The sequence below is a fragment of the Phodopus roborovskii genome, unplaced genomic scaffold (assembly GCF_943737965.1).
Source record: "Phodopus roborovskii unplaced genomic scaffold, PHOROB, whole genome shotgun sequence".
In the NCBI taxonomy this organism is placed as follows: domain Eukaryota; kingdom Metazoa; phylum Chordata; class Mammalia; order Rodentia; family Cricetidae; genus Phodopus; species Phodopus roborovskii.
This window is the reverse complement of record NW_026125506.1, coordinates 3,351,604-3,371,487: the sequence shown is the minus strand read 5'-3', so window position 1 is coordinate 3,371,487 and position 19,884 is coordinate 3,351,604. Positions and strand designations below refer to the sequence as shown.

Sequence of the window (19,884 nt, the reverse complement as noted above, 5' to 3'; positions counted from 1 at the left end):
GTAGAGTTTGACCCCACCGTGTGGACTGAGCACCCCTATACTGCCTGAGATGGGGGCGTGAGACTGATGCAGGCTTAAACACCTAGCCGAAGCCACTGTGCTTTCCTCTTGAAATTGATGGGAACATTTCTGTAACCAGAGGGTTATGCTTAAAGAGGAACGCCTTCACAAAATTAGTTCAGTTAAAACATTCCCCCTTTTTCTTTTTTTTCCATGACAGGGTTTCTCTATGTAGCTTTGGACCCTGTCCTGGAACTCACTGTGTAGACCAGGCTGGCCCTGTTGTAATTAAAGGCATGCACCACCGTGCCCGGCAAAACATTCCCTTTTTAATCGGCTGTTAGATATTTCCTGTCTGCTGGTGCCCCCCATTCTCTCCTACTCTCCCCATGCCTGTGGCGGGACATGCTGCCTAATGCACAGGCTTTTGTTGAGATGTGAGCGCTCTCCAGAGGCTGGGCCTTGCCCCAAACCCAAAGCACGGGACAGTGCTGGTGTCAGTCAGCCTTTCTGCTAGACTGGAGGTTGCTGGCTGGTATGTGCTCGAAGCTGTCACCCTGGGCTTGGGCCAGACACGTGGAGAGTGTGTCCTTACACCTCTGCCTCGTGCCAGCCATCCGTACGCCCCAGAGGCTGAATTTTCCCTTGGGCTCATGTTGCTTGGCTCGGAACAGGCCACTGGATCTGTCAGGTACTACAGAAAGTGTGCCAGGGTCCTGACCCATTTCACCACCGTCCCGTGAGTTTATGAGGCAGGGCCTGGAGCAGAGCCTCTGAGAACTGGCTGGAGAGGCACAGTAAAGCCGCTCTGTGACGTGTCACCAGACAACTAGTGAGTGAGTGAGTGAATGAAAACCTTATTGAAGACTCGGAACACAAATGGCTGCAGTCTCTGTAGTAGAAAAGGTGTGATGCTGGGTGGTGTGCACCTGCCTGGGGTACAGTGAGCTCCAAGCCAGCCAGCTACACAGTGAGCCGCTGTCTCAGAGAAACAAGCAGATAAAATAGTGGTGTTTGATATTGGGTGGATGAAAAGGCAGGTGAGCTTGCTTACTACGCAAGCCAGTCTGCCTGAGTTAAGTCCCCAGAATGCCCAGCGTGTCTGTCTGACCTCCATGGCACGCACGCTCACTCATGCACAAATACATTAATAATAAACAAAATTTTACAAAGGAAAATAGCGATATGCTATCTAGATGATGCAGTCCAGGTGACCTACCCTTAATGGGACAACATTAGTAAAATGAAATTATTCTATATTGAACGTTGGAAAATTAGAGAGCGGTCCTTAAAATGTCACTTTTTAGTCAGAAAAAGATACTGGGGAACTGGATTTACGTTTGTAAGCTTTCCAGCCTTGCTATTATTTACACATCTGCCGAGGGGCAGGTAAGCTGTGCCATCCTAGGGGGTATGTAGCAGACCCCCACAGTTCCTCAGTTGCTCGATGGAGGACCCGTAAATATGTCTTTGGGTGAATGAGAACTGTGTGCCTGAGTGATGTCTGTTTATCCTTAGGAGTTACTCCATTGTTACAGGGACCAACGTGTCCCACTCTGAGGCATTCTGTTTACTTGTTTTTGGGGGCAGCAACAATTGTACCAAGTGCACGTGTGGAGGTCAGAAGATAGCTTGCTGGAGGGAGTCAGTTCCGTTTCAGTTCTGGGGCTTGAACTCAAGTCCCCAGGCGTGGCATCAAGTACCTTCGCCCATTGCGCCATTGCGCCATCTTGGTGTGCCCATTGTCACAGACTTGACGGTGCATACACACCCTTTGGTAGAAAGTGTGCCTCAGCTTTACTTTGATTTTGTTATGGGTGAGATGACATCTGGACGGTATAACCCTGAGAACAGCATGGCCGCCACTGTGTCCCGACAGCGTTCCCTGGCTCTGTTTGTGCATGTGTCTCGCTGTGTGCGATCAGTCTGTGCAGTGCTGCAGTGTGACGCCGCTCTATTTGTTAGCGGGATTTATGGTGACATCATAGGCAGAGGGAGCAGCTGCTTGCAGAGTGTCGTTTTCATTAACTCCTTGTTTCTGAAGGCTGGCTGCCAGCGATTGCAAGGCCTCTGTCACACCCTTCCCGCAGCCCATCCTGGTGGGAATTTTCTTCCCCTATCCCTGCCTAGTACGCATGGCCAGTGACATTTTTAGCTAACTGCCTCTTGGATACTGTGCCTCCAGTTATTTAGCGAGGGGAGTAATTAAGTTCCCATGCCATCAGCGGTCTCCTTGGCACCCAAACATTAGCTGTTACCATCACCTGTTGCTGTCGTTTGTTTCTGTTAGCTGTCCTGTAACTTGCTCTGTAGACCAGGCTGGCCTTGAACTCACCTCTACCTCCAGAGTGCTGGGATTAAAGATGGCGCCACCATGCCCTGCTTACTGCAGTTACTTGGTTTCAGTAGGAAGGAAGTTGCCCTTTTAAAGGGCAGTAGGCAGGGAAATGAGGCACGATGCTCTGAAGCTGTGAACTCTGTGTGGCTCGGGTGGGAACGCAGACTAACTCGGTTAGTGAGCACGCGTGGGATACCGACCGCTAACGTGTGGCTGGTGCTGTTCGCGCCGGGGCAGTTAGAGGCCTCTTGTGTGCAGTTAACTAGGGTTACTGCTCCGGCTGCAGTCCCAGCTCACCCCACTCCCGCATCCCAGGCCCAATACCACCGCTGCCACGGTGCCAGGAGGGGCGTGGGGTCAGAAGCCCTGGGGTAAGACAGTTCAGCACAAAACCCTTGCTGGGGAGAAGATACTACTGGCCACCAGTAAGAAGCTCAGTGGGTGGACGCTTCGGCCACCAAGCCTGACAACGTGGATTTCTGTCTTTGAGACCGACATGCAAGAAGGAGAGAGCGACTCCCAAAGCTGACCTCTGACCTCCACACCCGTGTGCTGCCGTGACTCACTTTGTGTGCACATACAAAATAAATAATGTGATTTAAAGTCTTAATGAGAAATCCGTAATACTACATTGTCATGCTTGAATGTTCTTATTTTTTTATATGAAGCATCAAATAAAATGAAATACTAATACACTCAGCCACGAGGTTGGACAGGAGTTTTTTTTTTTTTTTTTTTTTTTTTGCCATATTGGCTTCGTGTCTTACTTGAGAGAAGCGTCACAAGCTATGGCTGGAAAACCACCCTTGTCCTTCCTTCATCCGGGAGGGGCATCTTCTCCAACCCCTCACTTGTTCCTGTTTTCAGTTGTGTTCACGTGTTTCTACATGTGTGTTTGCGGCATGAATCGTTCACATAGTACCTGTCCCCATGACTTCTCACCGAGGTCGCTCAGAAAGTGACCCCTCTGGGGGAGTGTCCCCACTGAGCCTGTCCCTGCTACAGAAGCAAGTGAGACAGGACAAACCTCCTGTCAGCAATTCCTAGTCTCTTTTTGAGACAGGGTTTCTCTGTGTGGCCCTGGCTGTCCTAGAACTTGCTCTGTAGACCAGGCTGGCCTCGAACTCACAGAGTTCCGCCTGCCTCTGCCTCCTGAGCGCTGGGATTAAAGATGTGTGCCACTACCGCCTGGCTCTTTTTTTTTTTAATAATTTATTTATTATGTGCATATGTATGTGTGTATGAGGGTACTGGATCATCTGAAACTGGGGTTACAGGTGGTTGTGACTGTCATGTGGGTGCTGGGAATTGAACTCAGGACCTCTGGAATAGCAGTTGGTGCTCTTAACTGCTGAGCCATCTTCCAGCCCTTCTATTTAGACTTTTTGATTTATGCTGTTCATACTAGATGTCAAGTGGTGTCTCATCATTTTTAGTTTATTGTGTATGTGTTGGTGTGTGTGTGTTGGTGTGTGTGTGTGCACATGTGCCCACAGAGGCTGGAAGAGTGTGTGGGATTCCCTGTAGCCTGAGTAGCAGGTGGTTGTGAGCTGCCCAGCACAGATCCTGGAGACTGAACACAAGTCTTGAGGAGCAGCAGCGACAGCAAGGGCCCTTAGCCACTGTGCAGTGTCTGTGCCCTCGTCATTTTAACTGGTGGTTTCCTAGTTACCAGAGAGATGACTGTCTTCTCACACATCTGTTGGTTCCCAGGTGTGTGTGTGCGCGTCCGTGTTCTGCGGCCCAGGCTCCTTGCTTAGCATAGGGTTGCCCTTGCACGTGGGGCTGCAGCACTTGGGATAGTGTCTCGTCAATAAAAGTGTACAAATACCATGTATTGGTTAATTCTCAAGGCGGGGTAATTAGATACTGTGCTGGAAGAGCCAATGACATTGACAGATTGTATCGAGTGCTTGTTGTGTGGTGAGTCATCTTCATTTATTTTACCCAGATCTCCATACTGTACTTGTCTTGATTGGCCCCACATTGTTGGGCTGGCTTGTTAGCATGTAACACGTGTGCTGTGTGGTAACTCTGAATCTCTTCTCCTTAGTGGGTTGTGGGACCAGGCGGGATGTCTAGCCTGGTGTGAACTAGGCTATCTGGCGTGTGTTGATGGAGTGTTCAACTTTGCCCTTTAGCCCCTGTGCAGTAGCCCCAAGTTTCTTTTAGACTAAACAGCCGGTTTTTCTGAAGAGGTCACCATGTATACCCCAGTAGCTTGTTCTCGTAAACTGGGGGCTGAAGCAGTCGAGAGCTTGTGCTGGTCTTGATCCAGCTCAGTGGGATCCAGCCCCCCTGGCCCACAGGTACGGCACTCCTCTACCCACAGACTCCGTAATTTAGAATAAAATAAACTTTTACATTTTAAGTACTACCAAAGGTTCCCCTTAACCCTGTAAAACAGTATGGCTGCTATAGGAGTGTATTTTGATAAAAAGACATGAATTCTTTTTGCTGTTTTTTTCCTCTTTTCTCCCCCCCACTCTCCCCCCACCCCTCATTCTTTGTTTTCCAAGTCAGGGTTTCTCTGTGTAGCCCTGGCTGTCCTGGAACTCACTCTGTACATCAGGCTGGCCTCAAGTTCAGAGATCCACCTGGCTTTCTTTGCTGTTTTTAATGCAGACAAAATATTTTGGTTCCAGAACTTTGGGTCCTTGTAATGTGGTGGAGCTCCATTGGTGGTAATTGTAGAGTGAAAAGTGGATGGATCTTACTAGTTGGCACCGAGGAAGGCAAACATGGTCATATACGGACCGCGGCGATTGGGGCGGTGATGGCTGCATATGTGCCGATGGCGTCGGGATCACCCAGTGACATGATCATTTTGTCTCTTCTTTCAGACTGGGCGAATTGACAAATCCTACCCTACAGTATGCGGCCACACGGGACCCGTGCTGGACATAGACTGGTGCCCACATAACGATCAGGTTATTGCCAGCGGTTCAGAGGATTGCACTGTGATGGTAAGCTCCTGGGTGTGGCACACGCATGTACAGGCCTTAAAAAGTAGGCATTCTAGCCATGCTGACTCCATTGGGTTATACATCAAGGCTTGATGGCCAGTTGTCCTGTGCGTTCTTTTCTGTCTGGGGGGTGGGGTGGACTACCTGACCCTGGCAGTTGACATCTGCAGGAAAGATTTGGGTGCAGAGCAACAAAATGCCAAAGAGTTGTGCAGCTACTACAGTAGAATAACAGCAGGTATGGGGCAGTGGGAGCTTGCCAGGGCTGGTTTCCAAGCTGCTCAAGAGGTGTGTCTGCTTTTGTGTTAGCCTTAACTGGTGCTCTACACATATACTGCCTATGTACACTCTGTAAGTGCAGCTCCCACACTGGCCAAAGAGGGCGCTGGAGCTGGAATTAACAAATCTTTGTGAGCTTGAACCCAGGTCCTTAACCACCGAGCCGTCTCTCCAGCCCCAGAAAGTTTGTTTGGAAAAAGATCTTTCTTGCTAGGTGACCCATGCTGGTGTTGAAATTCCTAGGCTCTGGTGATCCTTCTGCCTCGGCCTGAGTGTACACTTTCCCTCAAGTAGGATTACTGATTTGGATCAATTCTCAGTGTCAACTAAACATACGCTGGAGTCACTTAGGAAGAGAGCACATCAGTAGAGGAAATGTTCCCACTAGGTCGGTTGTGGACAAGCCTTTGGGGCATTTCCTTAACTAATGATGGATGGAGAAGGTCCAGCTCACTGCGGGCAGTGACACCCTGGACTCGTGCCCTGGGCTCTGTAAGAAAGCAGGTGGAGAAAGCCAGTGAGCAATACCCCTCCATGGCTCTGCATAAGCTCCTGCCTCTAGGTCCCTGCCTGCCCTGAACCCCCCTCAGCGATGGATAACTGCAAAGCTGAGTTAACCCTTTCTCCCCCAAATTTCCTTTGGTTGTGGTGATTAGCACAGCAGTAGAAACCCTGACTAAGACACAACATTTCCCCAAGATATGTCAGCAAAGTTAGATGTGAGTAGGGCAGATGGGGGCTGCTGTTGATCACCTCAGAATGAGCTGTAGTCCACCTCAGGCAGAGCTGGGAGAACCCACTCCCTCCATTTCTTCCTGGTGTCTGGATCAAACCCTGTTTAGGACGCTTTATTAACTAGAATGGTGTAGACAGATCAAGTCCCTGAACTGCGCATTTGAACATGCCCTACCTTCCTTCCTTTGTTGTGGGCTTTCCACAGCCGAGAGCATATCCTGTGCTAAATTGATAGCCATTGACTGACAACTGCGTTTGCTACTGGAAAGGAACACAGGTTAGTCCTGCTGCGAGAGTGTACAGCTGAGAGTCCCCACTGCTGTGGAAGAAACTGATGTGATCTGTTTCCTTGTTGCTAGCCTTGCTGATCATGTTACCCACTAAAGCAATCACTTCCAAGGCTGGAGAAATGGCTCAGAGGTTAAGAGCACAGGCTATACTTCCAGAGGTCCAGAGTTCAATTTCCAGCACCCACATGGTGGCTCACAGCCATCTGTGATGAGATCTGGTGCCCTCTTCTGGCCTGCAGAGATACATGCAGAACACTGTATACATAGTAAATCCTTTTTTTTTTTTTAAATCCATAAAACACCAGTATTTAAAGAATTTAGCGGTAAATGAATGGAGTGGGCTGGGTGGTTTCTTACTCCGCCACCCTGTGTGTCTCCCCTGCACGCCCTCTACTCTGTGACCACTGTGTCTCTTCAGGATGTTTCTCGCTCATGCATGCCTCTCTAAATACCAGGTCAGCATTGCGATTTAAAAACTGCACAGTGACCCGTACGCCTTCCTCAGTCTGCGCGCTTTCTTAGACGCGCTTGTCGGCAGAGCGCTGTTGCCTGGTGTGCACTGTTCAGCTGTGTGGGTTTGCTGACTGTGTCCGTCTGGAGCAGGTCAGGGACTCTGGCCTGAACTTGCTGCAGATGTGAAGCTCGGTGCCAGAGCTGATGTAGGCCCAGTCCCTGGGGCAAGGCTCTCATGGTTCTGTCTCTTGGGTCTGCACAGCTATTAGAGCTTCGTCCCTACAGCCAGTGACTCATAAAGGAGCCCAGAGTGGCCCTCGTAGGCTCCTCCTGTCCTGTTTTCAAGTTTGAGCCAAATTTTACCCAGTGCTGCTCTCTTCCTTTCTGTTCAGTTGCCTGGTATTCTGGATTTTGCATGGGGTGGGGGCTCAAGCACCTGATTCTTCAGCTTTTCCAAGGCGACAAGGTAGCACTCCGTCATCCTCAGAAAAATGAAGTTTTTCCTTCACTTTATTTGAACTAATGAATTTGAGCATATCTGATCAGTGTCAAAACTGCCTTGTGGATACAGGGAATTGAACCTGGGGCCTCTGGAAAGGGAGCCAGTGATGTAACTGAGGAGCCCTCTCCCCAGCCCCTGACAGTTTATGAGGAGGTCAGAAGCAGCTTAAACCCATGCTGTTGCTATACTCCATCCATTTTCTATTGATGTTCAAGCCTGGTGTGAAATCAGCTTGATCTCACACCTGTTCCCACAACACTCTGGAGGCTTCGAGAAGAAGATCATAAGTTTGAGAGCATCCTGGGCTGTCCTGTCAATAAAAAGAAATGGTGATCCCTCAGGATTGGTTCAGGGGCTACCACCGACCCGGAGTGTAGAATGCGCAGATGTTCCAGTCGTCTGCCTTCAGTGTCTGGTGTTGCATGTAACCTATGTGTCTGTTATTCATAGATCTCCTGTACAGATCTGTGTACAAAGATATGTTCCACCCAGCACAGTGTCAGTACCATGTGAATGGTCCTTAAGCTGTATTGGTTAGGAAATAAGTCTATACATGTCCAGTACACCTTTATCTCCCTCCACCACACGCACACACACACACCTGCAGTTGGCAAACTCATGACGCACAGATGGGGTCTAGCTGGGTATTGTTTAATTTCCTTTTGGCAAATGGTGTTGCTATGAAAGTCAGATAATTAACTTTCTTACCAGTCATTTCTTTTTGCTTAGTTATAAAGTTTTTTCAGACTGTTATTTTGTTGGTAATTCAGAATCAGTACTCCTAAATACATGGTGTGCTACATTTATAGTTCAAGTCTTTTAAAAAAAAATTGTTTTAATGGGCAGTGTATGGGGCCCCTGGTAATGGAACAGCATTTATCCCTAGTGTACGAATGGACACTGGGAGCCCATTCCCCATAGAGGACACTCTCTCAGCCTAGACACACAGGGGAGGGCCTAGGCCCTGCCCCAAATGATGTGACAGGCTTTGATGATCCCTCTTTCTATGGAGCAGAAGAGGGATGGGATGGGGGCTGGTGGGGGTCATGGGAGAATTGGAGGGAGAGGGAACTGGGATTGATATATAAAATAAAATTGTTTCTAATTTAAATAATTTTTTTTTAGATTTTAAAAATTTTTTATGTGTATGAATGTTTGGTCTGCATGCATATATGCTCACTAAATGTGTGCCTGGTGCCCAAAGAGGGCATTGGCTCCCCTGGAACTAGAGCTACAGATAGTTATTTTATGATCTGCCACATGGGTGCTTGGAACAGAAGCCAGGTCCTCGGCAAGAAGTCCGTGGTCTTAACTGTGAGCCATCTTTCCAGTCCCCTAGTTTCAAGTCATCCCCCCAACCCTGGAAAGTTATCCCAAATTAGCAGGGTTTGTTGTTGTTTTTTTGTGAAATCGATTCTTGCAGTGTAGTTGAGACTGACCTCGAGCCCACGATGTCCTCTCTTCCCTGTGCTGAGACTGTAGACGTGTCCTATTTTGCGCAGTTTGGCGGCTCCTGTGACCTGTTCCTGCCTTCAGTATTTGGTATTTGTCGGTTTATTCCAGACTTCGTCGTAGTTGTACTTTGAGACACTCACTGTGCAGCCCTCTGGCCTGGAACTTCTGTGTAGACTAGACTAGCTTGGAGTTGACAGAGATCTGCCTGCCTCTGTCTCCTGGGTGGGATTTGCACACCTGGGTTTTGCTCCAGGACTTTTTTTTTTTTTTTTTCCTTCTTCCTTTCTTTAGAGTGTAGGTCTTGTTGATGTATCTTCCATCCAGTTTCCTTTTGTGTATAGTTCTCGTTTGATTCGGTCTAGTGCCAAGTCCTACAGCCTTTGCCTTTTTTGGCTTGGTAGTGAAGCTACAGTCTTTGGACGAGAAACGTGACCCCTAAATGCCAGTGACTTCATCGAGGCTCGTCCTCCCCATTGGTCTGAGTGAAGGCACCGGTGGACCAGATGTCCGTCCAGTCTTCCCTTGAGAGTGCACTTAGAATGCACCCAGGAAGACAATGCGTGTGCTCCCCTTGCTTAGTCTCTGGTCTGTCCTTGAGGAGCAGCCTACTTGGAAGATGAACTGGTGAACCAACAGCCCGTGTTTGCAGCTGACTGCAGAGTGGCTTCTTGGGATGCTGCAGCCCATACAGCAGGGGTGAGGTGGGCGTGCCCTGCAGTGCCAGTGCCCTCCCAGCTCTTTACAACAGCTGGCGCCAGCTGCCATCTTCCCCTGGGCCCTTGTTCCCCTCACTCTCGTGGGCGCCTTCTTTTTATTTGGAGTACACTATTGTTTATGTTTGTGTTTTACTTTATGTGTCTGTGTGCTCACATGAGTTTATGTGCACCATGTGCGTGCAAGAGCCACAGAGACCAGAAGACTGGGATTAAGGTCGTGAGCCACCAGTGGGGGCTAGGAATTGAACCCAGGCCTCTGCAAGGCAGTCAGTGCTCATAACTGTTGAGCTCGCTAGTGTGCCCCACGCACGAGACAGGGTTTCTCCGTGGCTTTGGAGGCTGTCCTGGAACTAGCTCATCTCGAACTCACAGAGATCCATCTGCTGGCCTCTGCCTCCTGAGTGCTGGGATTAAACGTGTGTGCCACCAACGCCCGCCCCACCCCTTCATTTTTTAAAGTGATTCTTTTTAATTCCTAATTTTTTCATTTGTCTTTTAAAATTCCAGTTCTGACTTATGTTTCTTTTTTCTTAATGTCCTTTAAGTCTCACTTTGAAATAGTATACTGGTTTTTATTAACTTTTAAAGCTTGCCTTCTTAGCAATTTTTAAAAGATATTTTTTAGATTTATGTGTTTTATGTGTGGATATTTTATGTGTGTCTATATGTGCACTGTGTGTGTGTGCTTGATGCCCATGGAGGTCAGAAGAGGGTATCAGAGTCCCCGGACCTGGAGTTAGAGAAGTTTGTGAGCCACCATGTTGGTGCTGGGAATAGAACCTGGGTCCTCTAGCAACTAGAGCTCTTAGTTGCTGAGCCTCTGTCACTGTGGGAGTGTACGTGTGAGCACCGGTGCTCACACTTAATGTTTGTGTGAGTTTAGCTCACAGTCCCAGAAGGTGGCTCGCTTTTGCTTGCTGCTCTCACGGAACGTGTTTATGGAGTGTCTGGAGACATGGAGGCTTGCTCTCCTGGCCTGCCTTCTGCGTGGCCTCCCTCATTCCCATGCTGTGCCCCATCCGACCTTCACCCTTTTTCCTGTCTGCTCATTCGGGATCAACCATTCCCTCTGGGTTCAGGGACAGAAGCCCCGCTGATGGGGGTGGGGGCACAAGGCCCGAGTGTATCTGCCTCTCCGGTCCTGGGGCGGGGTAGGCAGGAGCGGTCAGCCGCTGTCCTGAGTGCTTTGGTCTGTCATCTGCTCTGCTGTATTTGAGGTTTGGGGAAATCCCAACACCAGCTGTTATTCAGACCACTGTATTTCCAGAATCCTCTGATGCTGCCCCTGCCTTGGCCACACAAACGCTTTCTTAGTTAAATAGTGCTCTGGGCTAAATCTTCCTAATTTTCCTAAACTCTTAAGAATGGGCCTGGCACTTAGACCACTCTGTAATCTTGCAGGGGCTCTGAACTGTGTGCTCTGTCAGAGCCAAGCAGCTGAGGGGGCCTCTGCAGACACACCTGCTCATCTCCATCTGTCCCGACACCTCCCTCCACCACGGGGGGTAAGGGCCTCTTACACACACACACACACACACACACACACACACCCCTTTCTCAATTTAAACAGAAGAGTGCGGGCTAGTGGCAGCCAGCGGCAGTGGCCCTGGAGCCTCAGGTGACAGGCAGGGACCCAAGGCCTCAGCCCAGCTGAGAAGTCCCTAGACTCTCTGTCTCCACCTCACAAAGATAGTGGGTGCTTACAGTGGGCCAGGCCTGTGGACACGGCGGGCAGAACCGGAAATGTGCACGGTCTGCCGTGGTGAGTTTGGGGGCATGTTGTGGATACACGGCTACAGGAACACCTTCAGTCAGCATCTGTAGGAGAGTGTAGCAGAGCCTTGCATCACATGGCGGTGAAGGTGAGCTGAAGTTTAGGAATTGCTTCTGAATTATATCAGCGCACTGAATTGTGAGCAGGGACTTGTTCATTTTACCAGTTGGCTCAGCCGAGATGGCATCTCTCCTTTGTGGGGTAGGAAAGGCCAGTCTGTAGCGTTGAACTTAGGGTTCTCCCTTCCATCTCCCAAATGCTAGATTATAGTGACAACCATGCTTGCTTCTCCATTGGCCATTATTTTTTACATTTTACTTGGTGTGTGTGGTGGGGATGGGGGCGTGGAGGCCAGAGGACACCTTTTAGGAAATTGGTTCTCTTTCTACCTTGCTGAGGCCAGCTGTGTAGTCAGGGGGGGGGGTCCTGGGAGCCCCGGGGTGGGGTGTCCTGGGAGCCCCGGGGTGGGGTGTCCTGGGAGCCCCGGGGTGGGGTGTCCTGGGAGCCCCGGGGTGGGGGGGTCCTGGGAGCCCCGGGGTGGGGGGTCCTGGGAGCCCCGGGGTGGGGGGGTCCTGGGAGCCCCGGGGTGGGGGGGTCCTGGGAGCCCCGGGGTGGGGGGTCCTGGGAGCCCCGGGGTGGGGGGTCCTGGGAGCCCCGGGGTGGGGGGTCCTGGGAGCCCCGGGGTGGGGGGTCCTGGGAGCCCCGGGGTGGGGGGTCCTGGGAGCCCCGGGCAGCCCTCCTGTCTGCCTTCTGCTAGGAGTGCTGGAGCTGCAGCTGTACACTACCATGTCCATCTTTTCACGTGGCTTCCAGGAATCGAACCCTGCTCTCAGCCTGTGCAGCAGTCTGTGAGCCATCTTCATAACCCTGCCTTGCCTGTCCATCTTTTAAGGGTGAGCGTGTGCGTGTGAGTGCGCACCCATGTGCACTGTTTTTTGTTTTTTGTTTTTTTTGAGACAGGGTTTCTCTGGCTGTCCTGGAACTCACTCTGTACACCGGGCTGGCCTCAAACTCAGAGATCCTCCTGTCTAGCCTCCCGAGTGCTAGATTTAAAGATGTGTACCACCACTGCCAAGTAAAATTGAGCTTTTTTTTTTTTTTTAAATGTGAGTGTATGGATGTCGGATCCCCTGGATCTGGAGTTACAGACAGTTGTGAGCTGCCATGTGGATGCTGAGAATTGAACCCAGGTCCTCTGGAAGAGCAGCAGTGTGCTCTAAAGGCTGAACTGTCTCTCCAGAACTTACCGGTGCATTCTTTAGGCAGCCTAAAGGTGGAATCCGGTGGACAGCTTGCATTTTCCCACCCTGCTGTTTGGAGCAGTGTCTGGCACTAACAAGCAGCAGGTGAGTTCCCCTTCCAGAAGCTGCCCTTTGCCCTTAGCCATCCAGGATTTGTATTGTGCTTTCTGGTCTTTGGTGATAGCTTTACGTTGAGAGTTTTTGAGATTGTGGTTTTAAATATTTTACTTGGAGGAGTTTTAGCCCCAGTAAATGTCAGTGATTGAAATAATTCCAGGAACAATCAAGCCAGGTCCATGCCTGCTGTTGGCTGTCCCAGTCTCTAGAGCAGTACGCAGAAACAAATGTAGATGCTGTAAGCTCAGACGGGATTCAGAGAAGCACATAGCGGTGCCCCCGGCTTGGGAGATGGAAAAATAACCCTTAATTCTGCCCAGCTGTCACATCCTAAACAGCGGCAAATTGTTCGCCATTTATGCTGAGTGCTTTGCTTTCGTCCTCTTCAAATCAGTTTTTAGCCTAGAGAAGTGACCAGAACTAAACAGGACACCATGTTTACTCAAGCTTGCTTTTATCTGGATTTTTCCATCAAACTTTATTTCCTACAGTAGAAGCGGAAGCCGTGCTGTGGTGTGTCCCCTGTACAGATTGCTTCTGGGTTGTTGATCTTTGCCTTTGGCAGACCCAGACTCAGCTTGCCCTCTGGAAAATGCTGAGCTACCACACACTGCCTCTTGGGGCCTCCAGGCTGCTCTACAGTAAATCCCTCACCTGGCGTCTCTCGAGACCTCCTCCCCTTCCTGTTCCCTTTGAAATCCTTGGCTTTTTAAAAATGAGTTCTTGCAAGGCAGGCACTCTGTGGCTGTAACTCTAGTGCCTCACCCAGTAGCAAGTTCCCAGAGGGTGATCAAGATAGGAGAGCGGAGTCTGGAAACAGTTTGTGCGCTTTAAATTTGCGCCATGCGTGAAAAATAAAACCATTAAACCCTTTGCACTAACCCTGAAGAGGAGCCCAGTTTCTCCCTGCCCTGTCTCCGTTCATGTGTAGGCTTTGAAACATGCCAAGGACATGGCAATGCAGTTGTCACAAACATATGCTTGGGTGGTTTTTTCAGAGCCTTGGTGGATTCTCAATGACTGATCCCTCTTTTATCTGGAAGCCCTGTAGGACTCGATGTCTTGTTTTCCGTTCTTTGAACAAGGCATTGCGGGAGTAATGTTGTCCAATGGGACGTTTTAGGGACCCTTTGGTGGGCTGGGTGCTGACTTGTCATGCTGTGCTTACGTGCTGTCTGCGGAGGGTCTCCTGCTGTTTGCCTCGCTGTTCGCTCAGTGTTTGTGAGAAAGCAGGTTGGTGTTGGGGTACCTGTCTGTGCACAGAGCAGAGAAAAACTCACCAGTCTGCAGGCAGCATCGCACTAACTGTCTCTGGCATAAACAAGGGCTTTCACACATAGGACATGTTGGGCGTGAGTGGGTACTAATTAGTTCAGAACAAGACAAGATTCCTTTCAGAAATCATGGTGTTCAAACCTAAAAGCTTGTGGTCACAGGAGAGAAGAGGTGTGTTCAGGAGCGCAGCAGGCTCCTTGTGCTTGGCATTGCCCAAGCCTCAATGTGCACACGCTCGTATTTGACCACTGCAATAGCGCAGGGGAGGCAGAACAGCAGCCGTCATATGACTTGGACACTCAGGCTCACGTGAGCTCAGTTTTCTCAGCAGCTGAGGGGGGCAATGTGGCGACCCAGGCTTTCCAGCTCCAGAGCCATCGCCCCTCCCATTAGCAGTTTCCTATTAGGGTCATACTGTGCAGAGCCTTAACTCAGCTGACCTTTCCAGAACCCTCTGTAAGCACAGCCCATGCTCCCTCAGGATAAACAAGGGATTTGGCTCCCAGCAGTGAAGAGTTTAGTGCTAACATGGCTAATTAGCATCCTAGCCCCAGTGCCAGCTTGTGCCTAAGACTCAGGGATAGAGTGGCACTTACGCTCTTTGTCCCCAGGAAGCAAGACCTTCAGTCCACATTGACAGGCCATTACCAGAAGTAGCAGGCACCGCCTGGGCAGAGAGCCAGATAATGACAGCCCGAGAGCAGGGCCTGTAGCGCCAGCCAGAGGGTGTGCTGAGTGTGGGAAGACACACAGCCCTTTCCCACAGCTCACGGCGGGGAGAGCACTGGTCATTCTCGCCACCTCATGGGCTCTGGTATCTTCACTTTGTTTTGCAGACTTCCCCAGACACTCCTTCAGCTGTCAGAGCCTGTGGCATTATCATCGTGGCTGGCTCCTTTCTCTGCTGGCCCCGTAGCCAGCCTCTCTGAGGCATAGTCTCCATGCTTTTAGAAGACTGCGTCCGTGCTGATTCTTCTGAAACTGTCTTCCCTTTCTGTTGTCGCCTCCTCTCATTCTTAGTCGTCCCTTCAGGGACGCCGGGATGGGCCAGCGTGTGTGGTGTGGCACTGGTGACACTTGCCCTTTCAGTCAGCACCCAGGGCTCACGCTGGGCCCAGCGTGAGCCCTGGGTGACGTGGGGGACGGACCTAACTGACGCCACAGCGTTTCTGCTAACTTATGCTGGCCATCGCCCTGAATGTGTCGGTTCATGTCACCGTGCCCACCCTCCACCATCACCCCAGGTCAGTGCAAACGCCAAAGTCACACTGGTGGACACGCTCAGCCCAGCTGGAGCCCTCTGCTGGGCAGCCTACGTAGACTTCATTGGCAGCACACGTACTCCAGCACTTCCCATGTCTACCACTTCAATCTGCTGTCCCTGGTCCTCAGTGCATTGCACATTGAATCATTAGTGCCAGACCTGCTTCGTGGTGGCTCCGCAGTAAATGCTGCATGCGTGTTGGACCCAGGGAGTAGTAGAAGCTTGGGTGCCTAGCCTAGTGCACCTGCCTGCCTCAGGCAGAGCCATCGAGGCCGCTCGGAGCACAAACTGTCAGGACTAAGACTCACGTCGTATGGTGACGTTTTGCTTTCACTGTGGACGTTTCCTCTCCACTCAAACAAGAGATGGGTGAAGGAGAAGCTAGAGAAAGCGAAGCCCATGCTGGCCTCTGGTGCTCCTGCATTCCCGGTAGAGATGCTGGTGGCAGCAGGATCTGCAAAGCTCCCTGCTGCGGACCTTGTGAATCCCAGCAGGCCTCGGCGAGGGCGCCATCGGAAGCTGGCACGTGGCACCACCCCACTTGCAGCTAGGCGCTTGGGCACCCGAGGCTCCCGTTTTTCATGGTTGTCTACCAGCGTCGGGCTTTGATCAGCACGATAAGCCTCGATTCCCGTGTGTTCTGTGGACAGTTCCTGTTCTGACTGTACTCCCGTGGCCGGGCCCTCCTTTTAGCTTATTAAAATAAAAATTGTGTATTGGGATGGATGCTCACTGCCCTGCTGGAAGGTAGGCAGTTGCCCCCACACCCCAAGGGAGCAGATTTGTCTGTCTAGGGAGGGGTGACACAAGGCACATTGTCACCTTCTCAGCTGGCCTCAGCTGCCTGGCTAAGTGTTGAGGTCTGAGCTGGGACATGAGGTAGCCTGTAGGCTCCATCCTAGGGATGGTTTGTTTTCCCGTGATTTGCAAGACAGGTCATACTCAGGGGCACCCAGCTGCCACGGTGGGTGAATGGCCGCTCCACTTGCTCATCCCCGGGGTGGCAAACTGCTGTCTGCATTTTAGTAGGGTAGCAGCTGAGCTGAGTCTCATGCACACACACCTACCCCAGATCTCTCCTTGCTCCAAGTGATTGAAAACAGACAGTAGTTTGTCCCTAATGCCACCCCCTCCTCACATTTGCTCCACTGCACCTGTGAAGTGTCCCTAAGAAACTCTGGTTTTCCTGAGCTGCCCTCAGTCTGTTCATGAAAGTAAGTGTGCTCATTTTAGTCTTCATTCGTAAAATGTGACCACTGGTGTTCTCAAAGAGGATCTGAGTTTTTCAAAGGTAATTGTTTTAAACCTGACTTTAATGAAGTAGGTGCCTTGTAATAGTGCTTTTCTGGGGCTTTGTAACAGTTACTTGTAACAGTTCTTAGAGAGTAATTCTGTGTCTGGGCCTTTAAGACCTCCCTCCTTCTTCATCTGCTGTGTGGTGTGGCTCAGGCTGTGACCTTAGCACTCTGAGACTGAACTGAGCTGGGGAGGTTGTTTGGAGTTTGATGCCAGACTGGCTATGAAGCAGGACTGCAAAACCAGACGAAGAAGCCCCCTCCCTTCCTGTTTCTTGCTGAGCCTTTTTACTCATCTTCTGCATTGTTCCCCCTCCCCCTGTGACTCAATCTCCATCAGCCAGCAGGGTGTGTGTGTGCGCGCGCGGGCAGAATGTGTCACCCTTTTACTCTCCACATCACCACCTTCTGACTCGGGTTCCTTGCTGAATCAAGAGCTCACAGATGTGGCCGGGCCAGGTGACTGGCCCATGGGCTCAGAATCCCCGTCTCTATGCCCCGCCCCAACCAGTACTGGAATTATAGGCATGCACTGTCGTGCCTGGCCAACGTTCTCACTCACGGAGGGAGCCATCGCCAGCACCCAGAAGGTCCATAATACCATACAGTTAGTTCATGGAGCCAGCAGGATAGCTTAGCAGGTAAAGGCAAGCCTAATGACATGAGTTCAATCCCTGGAACCCATACAAGGGAGGAAGAAGAGAAGCAGCTCTACAAGGTTGTCCTCTGACCTCCACATACACCATGTCTGGGAGGCACTCGCTTGAGCGTGTGCGCCTACACGCACACACACACATGCGTGCGCGTGCGTGCACACAGTGGCAGCATCAAATAAGGGTTTTTTTTTTTAAGGATATAATTTATGCAGAATTTGTTCATTTAAAATGCGGGATTAAAGCCTGGTGGTGTTGTTGCACACATTTAATCACAGCACATGTATGGCAGAGCCAGGCGGATCTCTGTGAGATCTAGGCCAGCCTGGTCTACAGAGCTAGCTCCAGGTCAAACAGGACTGTTAACACAGAGGAATCCCGTGTCACTCAGATGGGGAAAAAGTGCAGTTCAATGATTTTCCTCTTTTGGTTTTGGTTTCCTGTGTAGCCCTGGCTGTCCTGGAACTCTTTCTGTAGACCCGGCTGGCCTTGAACTCACAGAGATCCTCCTGCCTCTGCCTCTAGGGTGCTGGGACTAAAGAAATGTGCCCAGCTCAATGATCTCTAATATGTTCGTGGACACATACAACCACCAACACAGATGTTAGGATATTCTCACCATCTCAAAAAAGAATGGCTGTATGTGGTGACTCGTGATCCTTAGTGTGTGATAGTTCAGAACCCTGTGGTGGGTAGCCCGTGAAACTGGGAAGGACAAGAACCCAGAGGTCGCCCTCTGCTGGATGAGGCTGTGAGCACAGGCTCTGTGTTTACATTGGGGTGATGGCAATGTTTCTGCCACACTGTAGAAGGAAATGTCACCGAAGAGAAGAGAGGACAGGATGAGTCAAAGTGAACACCTGTGCTTCTCAGATCCCAAGTGAAGCAACACAGCGCTGTCCAGGACTTCGTGTATTTACACTTGTAAAAAAGATTTACTGTATGTAAATGAGTGTCAGCATGCACGCCTCCACGCCAGAAGAGGGCACTAGATCTCACTGTGGATGCCTGTGAGCCACCATGTGGGTGCTGGGAATTGAGCCCAGGTCCTCTGGACGAGCAGCCTGTGCTCTTAACTGCTGAGCACAGCCCCATATATTTACATTGTGCCTTTCACCCAAGCTCCACTGGGTGGCCACGGTGACCTGGAAGGAAAAGGTGACAGGAGGCTTTCCGGCCAATAATCAATCTTCTTCCTTTTCCAACAGGTTTGGCAGATCCCAGAAAATGGACTGACCCTTTCCCTGACTGAACCTGTGGTGATTTTAGAGGGTCACTCAAAAAGAGTTGGCATCGTCGCCTGGCATCCGACGGCCCGAAATGTGCTCCTTAGCGCAGGTAGAAGCCCGGCGGGCTGCCTTGCCTGGTGGTGGGGGAGGGGTATCGGGTGTGACTCTTATGTAGATGGGTTTGTACATGTGGTGTGCGGGAGGCACTCGCTCATGCGCACATGGGCGCACACACACAGTGGCAGCATCACTTTCCACACACCCCTCCCCAGTCATGACAAACCCAGCTTATCTGCTCAGCCCCCGGCTCTGACAGTGACAGAGTCGTGTGCCACCCCAGGTTCCTCAGGAGTGGAAACGATGTCCATTCTGGTGTTGTCTGTCTGGACAAGGGTACTTACCTCAAACCGCTTGGTCCCCTTAGTCAGCTGACTCTGGAAGAGCCAAGGCTGCGGCTTTGGTGTGGTTCTTGTTTGGTTGACTGATGGCTGAATTCACACTGTTGCTTTAATAGTTTCCTTTACCCAAATCTTGTTGCTCCAGCCTCTTAATAGGTAGGCAGGGCTCCTTGTCATCAGCACATTCCTTCCGGTGCCCTGGTGTGCTCATGGGGTTACAGCTTTCCCTAATAGGCTGTGAGTGTGCTTCTCACCTTGCGGTTGATGTGCTTGGCACAGGCTGTGATAACGCCATTATCATCTGGAACGTGGGGACAGGGGAAGCCCTCATCAACTTGGACGATATGCATTCAGACATGATTTACAACGTGAGCTGGAACCGCAACGGCAGCCTCATCTGCACGGCGTCCAAAGACAAGAAAGTGAGAGTCATCGATCCCAGGAAGCAGGAGATCGTGGCGGTGAGTGTCCTTAGCATTGCCGACCAGCGACCTGCACTCAGCTTTGAGGACGGCACACTCAAGCGACGCTGTGCAGGCACCAAGCGAACAGGGAAGCGATTGCCACAGTCTCTCTCTTCTCTCCAGTCGCGTCCAGCCTTGGCTCAACTCTGTCCCCTCACGGTGGCCTTAGATGCAGTCTCACTGTATAGCCCTGGCTAGCCTGGAACTCACAGATGTGCCGGGCTCTGCCTCCCGAGTGTTGGCCTGACAGTGGTACTGAACTGGTTAGGGTTAGGTGCCCTGCAGACCTTCAGCGGGTCCTGCCGTCAGCTCAGTGGCCCAGCGCCTGCCACCCAATAGGCTTCAGCAAAGTCACTCACCCTGCCTGAAGCTGTGCGTGTCAGGGCTGCTGCTGTAGGTGAGAAGTCCAAGGGCAGCTCCTTAGCTGTCCTCTGACGCCA

General features: G+C 51.0%; 2 protein-coding genes across 2 annotated transcripts in view; both read left to right on the top strand.

The window, feature by feature from the left end:
* Positions 1-19,884, top strand: part of Sgsm1 (small G protein signaling modulator 1) — a 641,040-nt gene that overhangs the window by 59,562 nt on the left and 561,594 nt on the right. The window lies entirely within an intron of this gene.
* The window catches only part of Coro1c (coronin 1C), a 64,784-nt gene that overhangs the window by 37,698 nt on the left and 7,202 nt on the right, over positions 1-19,884 (top strand). Inside the window, exons 3-5 of the mRNA XM_051176447.1 lie at positions 5,182-5,304; positions 18,562-18,691; positions 19,260-19,441. Coding sequence (XP_051032404.1) covers positions 5,182-5,304; positions 18,562-18,691; positions 19,260-19,441 — 435 coding nt within the window. The remainder of the gene's footprint in view (positions 1-5,181; positions 5,305-18,561; positions 18,692-19,259; positions 19,442-19,884) is intronic.